This window comes from Aegilops tauschii, chromosome 5, assembly GCF_002575655.3.
Source record: "Aegilops tauschii subsp. strangulata cultivar AL8/78 chromosome 5, Aet v6.0, whole genome shotgun sequence".
In the NCBI taxonomy this organism is placed as follows: domain Eukaryota; kingdom Viridiplantae; phylum Streptophyta; class Magnoliopsida; order Poales; family Poaceae; genus Aegilops; species Aegilops tauschii.
Window position 1 is genome coordinate 14765947 of NC_053039.3, and position 10487 is coordinate 14776433.

At 50.6% G+C, this 10487-nt stretch overlaps 1 protein-coding gene across 1 annotated transcript; it reads left to right on the forward strand.

The window, feature by feature from the left end:
• Nucleotides 1–2903: 2903 nt before the first annotated feature.
• Nucleotides 2904–4735, forward strand: LOC109760217 (uncharacterized). Its single transcript, XM_020319051.3, has 3 exons — nt 2904–3237; nt 3376–3555; nt 4641–4735. Exons 1-3 carry the CDS (start codon nt 2904–2906, stop codon nt 4733–4735), a joined length of 609 nt encoding a protein of 202 aa, XP_020174640.3.
• Nucleotides 4736–10487: the final 5752 nt, after the last annotated feature.

A 10487-nucleotide genomic window follows, 5' to 3' on the forward strand; every position in this document is an offset into this window, starting at 1 on the left:
GAGACTGATCGGGTCTTCCCGGGAGAAGGAATATCCTTCGTTGATCATGAGAGCTTATCATGGGCTAAGTTGGGACACCCCTGCAGGGTTTGAACTTTCGAAAGCCGTGCCCGCGGTTATGTGGCAGATGGGAATTTGTTAATATCCGGTTGTAGTAAACTTGAAGTAAACTCTTCTAAAATACACCAACCGCGTGCGTAACCGTGATTGTCTCTTTTCGGGGTTGTTCGAGAGGAGAACACGGTTTTTGGGTTATGTTTGACGTAAGGAGTCCTGGATCACTTCTTGATCATTACTAGTTGACGTCCGCTTGTTCAGCTCCTCTTCTCGCTCTTGTATTCGTAAGTTAGCCACCATACATGCTTAGTCGCTGTTGCAACCTCACCACTTTACCCCTTCCTTACCCATTAAGCTTTGCTAGTCTTGATACCCATGGTAATGGGATTGCTGAGTCCTCGTGGCTCACAGATTACTACAACACCAGTTGCAGGTACAGGTTATCCGATGATCTTGACGCGAGAGCGATGTTTATTTGTGTTGGAGTTCTTCTTCTTCGTCGGTCTGGGGTTAGGTTCCTGGTCGGCAGCCTGGGCTAGCAGGGTGGATGTCGTTTGAGTTCCTGTTTGTGTTTCATCCGTAGTCGGATGTCGATCTTGTGTATGATGTATTGGTGTATTCTTTGGGGCGTTTGTGCCTTTTGTATGTATCCCCATCTATTATGTAATGGTACGATATAATGATATCCACCTTGCAAAAGCGTCCTCAAGATGCGCTTCTATCCTTGGTGGGACCTTCGACTTCCTTTAGGATAGGGTCGCATCTTGGGCGTGACAGCGTGGGTTAGTTAGCGAGTGTCCAGGGGAGTGGCCGCGTCGGGCGCGCAAAGAGGCCGCGGCGATCATGTGTGTGCGCGATGCGCGGGCGCGAGCCGGAGCGCGCGGGACGTGGCGAGTGGGAGAGCGAGTGCGTGTAGGCGAGGCCTGGCATGTCAGAGCTCGCGGGTATAAAGCCCTCTCTCCCCTGTGTAGCTCGCTGAGGTGATCGAGTTCGTGCTCGAGAAAGAAAACCAGAGAAGCCGTTAGTGCGGCAGGGGGTGTTCGAGCGCTCGGAAATCCTCTGTGTCTTTCTTCCTCCTCTCCGGTCATGTCTACGGTGATCGTCGTCGAGTGCTAGCGCCGGCTGCACCAACATATATAGGACTTGTGTTCCTGTGTTGACTGGAGGTGCAGCGATGAAACCTGTTCCTCCATCACAATTTTAGTTGATTGATCATTAGCATTAGTTGACCTTGGCAATGTGTATTATTACTTAACCAGTTACCAAGTAATGCTGTCGGATCAACCTGTTGAAAGACGAAGCTCGCTCCTGGGCCGCAGCAGGAGCCCGAGGGATGACCACGCGCAATCTTGTAAACTGATTTTGCTTTTGGGGCCGAGCATCCCCATGTCTTCTGCTCCCTCCGGGTCCTAGTCTCGCCATTCGTGTGTACGGGACTACGACCCACCCTTGTACTTGTTCTACCCCTCCTATCAATGCAATGATACACTTCCTTAGCGTATTCGAGAAACCTGTTGAAAGACAATTGAGGATGGATAACTTGAACGCTGTCAAACAGGGGTTCGCATGGGGGGAGAATATCTAGTACTCCCAACCCTAGGGTGCTCCCGGTGCTCCAAACTCGGTAGCACATTTTTAAATGTTCAAAAAATTCTGAAAAAAACCCAGCACATAGAGACAAAACCAAATGTATGTTGTCACAAAATTTCAAATCAAAATTCGAAACATAGCTTGAGAAACATAATTAGAAATTCGACAGTAAATAGTACACAACATAAGTCGGGCTTTAGATTCGGCCCATTATCACATTGATGTCGATTTTGTCATTTTTGTATCTCGAGCAATGTTTTGAATTTTGGTTTGAGTTTTTTGGACAACATACAATGATGTTGTGTCAATGTGCTAGATTTTTTTCAGAATTTTTCGACCATTTAAAAATATGCTACGGAGTTTGGAGCACCGGGAGCACCCTAAAGGTGGGAGTACCAGATATTCTCCCTTCGCATGGGTTGCAGAGAATGGGCTTAGGCCAACTCCACCGCGCGACCTCATCTTGTCCGGGTGCGTCCGTTTGGGGTAAAACGGACGAATAGCGCGGCCCAACGCGCGGCCTCAAACGGACAAATGTCCGGATTCCGTCCGTTTTCGACCCATCCCTGGCCCAAACTTGTGCTCGGTTTGGGGTGAAACGGACGCGCGCGGACGGCCTCGACGCACGCCCTTGTCCCCCCCCCCATGGCCCGCCTGTCGGGGACACTAGCAGTCCCTCCGCTCCCAACGCTTCCACCCTCTCTCTCCCGCCCCGCCCCGCCGCCGGCGCCGCCGCTATTCTTCGACCGCCTCCTCACCGCGCAGCCCCCGGCCGTCCATACCAAACCACGTCTCGACATGGCTGCCACCACGCCCACGCTTTCGCCGTAGTTTTGGCCGTCGATCGGAGGAGGTTTGGCCGTCGCCGTCTTTGCCGGTGGCAGAGGGGACACGACCGCCGGCGGCGTACCACGGCGGCCGCAGCAGCTTCCGACGAGAGCTCCAGAGCGGCCAATAGCCGGCCGACAACCACCCCTGCTGCGTCGAGGTGATCATCGCGGCCTCTTCGCCACCACGACCGCAAGGTGTTCGACATTTTGCCCACAAAGGTATGGACAGTGGAGACGAGTTTTTCTTCCATCACTTCCTTTGTTCACGACTACATTCAACGGCAGCTTCCTCGGTACAGGGGGTCAGTCCCTGGCCGTGCTCCCAACCTGAAACGCAACAGGGAGAGAGGCCACGCCCTGCTCTATGCCAATCACTTTGCGAACACCTCGCTTTTCAAGCCGGATAAATTTTGTCGCCGTTTTCGTATGGCAAGGCATGTGTTCAATCGTATCCGAGAGGGAGTGGTTGCTCATGACCCATACTTCGAGTGCAAGACGGATGCCCTTGGCAAGCTTGGATCTCACCAGAAATGCACTGCGGCCATCCGCATGCTTGCATATGGAATTCCAGGCGATCTGGTGGATGAGTATGTGCGTATGAGTGAGACAACATGTCTGATGTCAATGTACAAGTTTTGCCAGGCTGTGATCGAGGTGTTTGGCCCAGAGTACTTGAGGCAGCCAACTGCCGCTGATACAGAGAGATTGTTGGCGACCAACGCAGCTAGAGGCTTTCCAGGCATGCTTGGCAGCATAGATTGTATGCACTGGGAGTGGAAGAACTGTCCATTTGCTTGGCAGGGCCAGTACAAGGGGCATGTCAACGGGTGCACTGTCATATTAGAAGCGGTGGCATCGCAGGATCTCTGGATATGGCATTCTTTCTTCGGCATGGCAGGTTCTCACAATGATATCAACGTGCTGCAGCGTTCTCCAGTCTTCGCGAGGCTTGCAGAAGGCCACTCCCCACCTGTCAACTTTGAGATCAATGGCCACCAGTACAACAAGGGATACTATCTAGCTGATGGTATATATCCTCAGTGGTCAGCTTTTGTGAAGACGATCTCGAAACCCCAAGGTGAGAAGAGAAAGAGATTTGCCCAAATGCAAGAGAGTGCTAGAAAAGATGTGGAACGTGCTTTTGGTGTGCTTCAATCCCGGTGGGGTATCGTTCGAAACCTGCACTGTCATGGGATGAAAGGAAGCTTTGGGAGGTGATGACTACTTGTGTGATCATGCACAACATGACCGTCGAGGATGAGCATGATGAGAGTATCTTCGACCAAGGATTTGATTATCAAGGTGAAAATATTGAGCCCCTGCACCAAGACTCGGCCACATTTGAACAGTTTGTCCAATTCCACCGTGAGATGCGTGATTGGCACACTCATTTGAATCTTCAAAATGACTTGGTTGAGTACGTGTGGGATCACATTGGCAACCAATAGATGTATTGGTTCATTTTATGTTCAGTCAAGACAATTTCGATTTGGTTGTAAAACTATTTTATTAAAGACAATTTCAATTGGGTTGTAAAACTATTTTAATTTTCAGACAAATATTTGGGTTGTAAAACTAGTTTTGATGAAAATATGGGCATTTTTGGCCCTGATGGACAGGATGGGGCAAACGGATGCGGCCGCGCGCTGGGCGCACGGCCAACGCATCCCAGGACACGCCCGGTCACGACCCCATTGCCCTACCCAAACGGACAGAATCCGGACAAAACAAACGTCCGTTTGGAATCGCGCGGTGAAGTTGGCCTTATGAATCACGATGATGCACGTAAATGCCAGGAGCTTCAACCAAAATGGGCAAAGCCGCACTATCGGCTAGGAGTAGCCCTAATGTGTATGAATGTCTGTGTCATAGAAGAGCTTACTCTGAAAATTTTCCGAGTATCTCTAATGTGAATGAATGGGGTTTAGCGGGAGCTTAGACCAGTTTAGTGGCTACCTATTATGAGCATTTTAGAACTTAATAACCTGTTTGTATGGAGGTGTTGACAGCGGATGATAAATTGGTTGTGAAATGTTTCACAGTAGAGCGATCAGTATATTTTGCATTGCGAGTTCTCATTATATCTGCAAAAAATGGAGTTCACATTATATCTACAATGAATATACAGTTTACATGTCTAACTGCATCGACAATCATGTACAGGTAGAAATGGTACGGCCTTGTCTTACAGAAAGAAGAAGAAAATTCAGTCACCAGGTTCAGAAAAGCAACTCAATGAGGGCATCGGTCAGGAATAAGCAACTACGGAGTACTACCTAGCTCCTGTGATTTGCTTGAGTTTCTACGATACACACATAGAACGAGCGACTTGTTCAGGCGTAACCATATATTAGTCGATGCAGCGGCAACTCTTTGTGCCAGTCGTTTCTCAGCTAAACTTAAAGCATCATCAGTCTTGCTCTTGCACCTGCTTTTCAACACCTTCACCTCCGACGACGCTCATTGCGAGGACGAGGGAACACACGGAGCGAGGCGCACCAAGCCAGATTAAGACCTGAAGGACTTGGAACACGTGGAGGTGCTAAGGCGCTATGAAGTAGGGGTGGTACTCGCGGAAGCTGCCATGCAGGTCACCGATAACGTTGCCGACTAGGTTGAACAGAGGCGTGTTGAGCTCCCAATCTGCACCTGCCGCGTTGGTGCTAAAGATGTCTACCACCTTACATTTATACCCCTGGTAGAAGAGGTGGATCAAGTTGCTTGGTCAGCACTGCATGAGGCAGAGATGGCCCGGCTCGAGCACATTGCTCAAGTGCAGCTCTGGATGCGGCTATGAAGTATGCGTCTCCCCAAGAGCTCCCCCGCATGCCTATCGTCTCAGTGCTCAGCGCAATCTTGCTCACAAACACCGTCGACATCAGCGAGTCTTGGCTGCACTCGATGTTGGGAAAGAGCTCTTCTCGGCCTCCTTAGCGATCCAATTGAGGCTCATATGGATCGGCTGCATATATGTGCTCAGTCATGTGGGCACATATCAATATTCTTCCGCCGATCAGCAGCCTCTCTGAGCGACCCTACTGAAACAAAGCCGAGCGCATCACAAGCATCTCCCTTCCTTGCTTTGTGCGGTATTTCAAGTCAAGTTCCTCAAGGGAATGATTGTATTTTAAATTTACAAATATCTTGGTGCCACTGTGAAAAGTATGTGCTTACTATGCTCTTTTGTTTTCCTCCAATATTTCAGAGTATTCCACGGACTGGAACTAATATGGAGGAAAACAGATTCAAACTCATTATGTTAGTGGACTCTTGGCACCTTTTTTTTGTATTGAGAGAAGGCCTTTGGCACCCTTATTCATAAGGTAGGTGAGTATATATGGTGTAGGACTGTGTGTAGTTTTTTTTTTCTCAGCTTAGCATGCCAATAGTGTTGAACAAGTCATCCGAAAACTGTTTTATCATTCTTTTTTTGTCATGGGAGTGCACACATCACAAATCATGTGGGCTTTGTACTTCCGTTTTCTATTTCCTCTTGCAAAACAGAAATAAAGAATGGTGAAAACTTCATGATGTGACTAGTTGAATCTTGAATGTAAACTGCATGAAGAATGGTGAGAAGTTCAAGGACGTCCAGAGCATAAATACTCCCTTAGTTTCAAGACATATTCAATACTACCTTGGAATGGACTAGAGTATACCTATGAATCTGAAAATGTAAACTGATTTTTAAACATGACGCCAAAATGATGGGCAAAATTGCAGGGCCACTACCTTGGTTTCACAACCAAACAGAGATATGGGATGCACACTCGGACCAATACCAGTATTTGGGTATATGTTGGGGACCGATGAGATTTGGGAAGAGAAATCGGCAAAGAGGAGGTGAGGAACAGGAGCAAGGGTGAGAAGGAGAAGACGTTTTACGGATCGGATCAATTTGCTGCTTTCTTCTGCTTTCCCTGTCGTAAATGGAGCGCTTATCTCCTACTACCATGTGGCACCCAACGCAAAAGATGACGGAGATAAAACAGTTGACTGATGATTGCTTTTAAATTAGCTCTATAAACACCAAACTTAATAGTAAAAGAACATGTGCGAACAAACACTCACCCTGCTAGTAGCGACCTTCAAGAATAAACCCAAGAAAATTTGATCAAATACAATACTACATCTCGTATACAGCAAATTAATGCATCCTACTGCCGCACCAAAATCTGCCGCCACCCCTGTTGTTACTGTTAGATGTGTATAGTCTCTTTCCGGTATATCCCCATTATATAAGGGGTTTCCTGCACTTTACCACACATGTATATGTAGTGGCCTCTGGCCTCAGTGAATACTAGTTGCTCATTACCCAACATGGTATCAGATGCTAGGTTAGCCTCTCTCGATGCAACTCCGTGCGTGCTTCGCCCGTAACCAGATCCGCTCGTCGCCGGCTCTCTCCGCCCGTGGCTGGCAGTCCCTGCCCGGATCCTCCTGTAGCTGCTGTTGACTGCCTCACCCAGCTACTTCCGCCGGCTGCCTCGTCCTGCAGCTGCTGCTAGCTGCCTCGTCAGGCACCTGCCGCCCTCTCTGCCTCGTCCTGCAGCTGCTGCTGGCTGCTTCGTCCCGCCGCCGCCACTCGCTGCTTCGTCCAGCCGCTGCGGCCTGCTTGGCCGTCCCCGGCCCCTCCTCCCCTGCTTCGGTCCTCCCTAGCCGCCCCTGCCTACCTCCCGCTCCTGCGAGCGCTGCTGGTTCGATCTCTTTCCTCGAGCGCAGCCGGTTCCCGTTCTGGTTCCTCGAGCGCTGCTGGTTCCCGATCCAGATCGGGCTACAGTAGCAGTTGACTCAAAAAAAAGGGGCAGCAACATCAGAGTGACTTCCTCATGTCCTCCTCGGGCTATGTTGCGGTTCCTCGGTGCTCGGTGATCTTCGATGGCACCAACTATGCTGAGTTTGTGAGGTTCATATGTATCCACATGCGCGGTCTTCTTCTGTGGGGCGTTCTCTCTGGCGAGGTACCCTGTCCGCCCTGCCCTGTTGCTCCGGTGGCTCCTGTTCCGCCGGTACCGCCAGTGCTTGCTGCTGATGCTTCTCAGGCTGATCGGGATGCAGCCAAGGCTCTTGATGATGCTGCTGTTGATGCCTATGATCAGCAGGTATCCGCATATTCTGATGCTCTTTCTGTCTACCGGGATGATCTGTCTGCTTACACTCAGTGGTGCAATGATGATGCTCGAGCTGCTGCTCTTCTCACTGCGAGTGTCCTCCCTTAGTTTGCGTCGGAGTTCATGGGCCTCGGCACTGTTGCAGCGATGTGGTCCTATCTTTGTCAGCGCTATCAGCCCTCTGGCGATGCTCTATACCTTTCTGTGGTGCGTCAGGAGCATGCTCTTCAGCAGGGTGACTCGTCTGTTGATGAGTTCTATTCACAGTGCTCTGCCATCTGGCGTCAGCTTGACTCACTGCGGACAGTTGTTTGTGGCACTTGTCGTTGCTGTCAGACTACGCAGTCTGACTTGGAGTTTCAGAGGGTTCATGAGTTCTTATCTCGTCTCCGCTCCGAGTTTGAGCCCCGACGGGCTCACTTGCTTACTCGTGGTCGTGTTCCTATCTCGGAGGTGCTTGCTGAGCTTCGTGCTGAAGAGACCCGCCTTCGCTCCACTGGGTTACTTGCTGTTCCATCAGTGTTGGCTGCTAGCACTCCTGTGACGTCTGCTCGGCTTACCGCTCTGCCGCCCCTGCCTACTCCTTCAGGGGGGTCGGTCGCCCTCCTTATGCTGAGAAGGGCACGTCGCCCCGTGACACCTTCTGTGGATACTGCTCCAGGTCAGATCACTCAGAATCTGATTGTCGCCAGAAGAAGCGTGACCAGAGGCGCTCCTCTTCCAGTGGGACTCCTGCGTCTTCCTCGACTCCGTCACTCACTGACCAGGACATTGTACGGCTCAAGCGTCTACTTGCTTTCTCTGGTTCTTCATCGACGGGCTCTGCTGCTGCTGTGACTGCTTCCACCACACCGCCAGCATCTACACCGTCAGGTACATCTTCGTGGGTTCTGGACTCTGGAGCTTCCTTTCATATGTCCTCTGATTCTTCAGCGTTGTCTTCTCTTCGCCCTCTTGATTTTCCTATTAATGTTCTTACTGTTGATGGCACATCTCTTCCTATTGCTAGTCGTGGTATTCTTTCCACCCCGTCCTTTTCTGTCCCGAGTGTTTCACATGTTCCTCGTCTTACCATGAATCTTTTTTCCGCTGCCCAACTTACTGATTCTGGTTGCCGTGTCATTCTTGATAACGACTCTTGCTCCATTCAGGATCGTCGCACCAAGGCTTTGGTTGGTGCTGGCCCCCGGCACCGTGAGTCAGCGGGCATTTGGGAGGTTGACTGGCTTTGTGTTCCTTCCGCTACCACCACTTTTGCTAGCTCTCATGCTCTTGCTGCCTCTTCGTCTGCGTCCTTCCAGCAGTGGCATCATCGCCTTGGTCACATCTGTGGCTCTCGCTTGTCTTCTTTAGTTCGTCAGGGCCTTTTAGGGTCTGTATTTGGAGATGTCTCCTTACATTGTAATGGTTGCAGACTTGGCAAACAGACCCAGTTACCTTATCCTACCAGTCAGTCGGTCTCTCAGCGTCCTTTTGACTTAGTTCATTCTGATGTCTGGGGTCCTGCTCCCTTTGATTCGAAAGGTGGCCATCGCTACTATGTTTTGTTTATTGATGATTTCTCTCGCTACACTTGGCTCTACTTCATGAAATCTCGTAGCGAGGTTCTCTCTATATACAAACGTTTTGTTGCCATGGTTCACACCCAGTTTTCCACGCCTATTCGCACCTTTCGTGCTGACTCCGCTGGAGAGTTTATCTCCCACTGTTGCGTGGCTTTCTCGTGGAACAGGGTACTCTTGCCCAGTTCTCTTGTCCTGGTGCTCATGCTCAGAATGGCGTTGCGGAACGTAAACATCGTCATTTGATTGAGACGGCTCGTGCGCTCATGATCGTCGCTTCCCTTCCCCCACACTTTTGGGCTGAGGCTGTTTCTGCGTCCACCTACCTCATCAACATTCAGCCATCGACTGCCCTGCAGGGTGGTATTCCTATGGAGTGTCTCACTGGTCGTTCTCCTGACTACTCAGCCCTTCGTATGTTTGGATGTGTGTGCTATGTCCTTCTTGCCCCGCGAGAACGCACCAAACTGAGTGCTCAATCGGTTGAGTGTGTTTTCCTTGGCTATAGTGATGAGCACAAGGGCTATCGCTGTTGGGATCCTGTTGGTCGTCGCTTGCGCACCTCGCGTGATGTGACCTTTGACGAGTCTCGCTCTTACTACCCACGTCCTTCTTTCTCGAGCTTCTCTGTGGACGATATTTCTTTTCTTCTTCTCCCCGATACACCTCACTATGTGCCTCATGTTTCACCTCTTCCTACTCCTGCACCTCTCATTCCTTCTCATTCACCACAGACACCATCTTCCCCATCCTCCTCCTCCACCTCTCCACCATCATCTCCAGTCCGTCACCCTCTCTCACCATTTCCTCTCCACTATACTCGTCGCCCTCGTTCTGAGGATGCTTCTCCTGACGCGCCTTCCACCTCTGGTGCACCTTCCGTCACGCCTCCCCCGGTTCATAACCTCCGTGCTCGGCCTCGCCCCCCGCCTGATCGCTACTCTCCTGATCGGTACGGTCTCTCTGTTATTGCTGAGCCCACTTCCTATCAGACTTCCATGACTCAGCCTGAATGGCAGCTTGCGATGGCCGAAGAGCTTGCTACTCTTGAGCGCCCTGGCACATGGGATCTCGTTTCCCTTCCTTCCGGTGTTCGGCCCATCACTTGCAAGTGGGTCTACAAGACTAAGACTCGCTCTGATGGTTCTCTTGAGCGCTACAAAGCGCGTCTTGTGGCCCATGGTTTTCAGCAGGAGCAGGGACGAGATTATGATGAGACATTTGCTCCTGTGGCCCACATGACCACTGTTCGCACTCTTCTTGTTGTGGCTTCTGTTCGTCATTGGTCTATCTCTCAACTTGATGTTCAGAATGCCTTTCTCAATGGCGAGTTGCGT

Excerpts from the sequence above, each read along its gene's own strand:
- LOC109760217 (XM_020319051.3), top strand. The coding sequence starts at position 2,904 with ATGGCAAGGCATGTGTTCAATCGTATCCGAGAGGGAGTGGTTGCTCAT. Across the intron at positions 3,238-3,375 it reads CATGCTTGGCAGCATAGATT|GTTCTCACAATGATATCAAC; the intron begins GTATGCACTGGG and ends TCGGCATGGCAG. Across the intron at positions 3,556-4,640 it reads GACGATCTCGAAACCCCAAG|GTAGAAATGGTACGGCCTTG; the intron begins GTGAGAAGAGAA and ends AATCATGTACAG.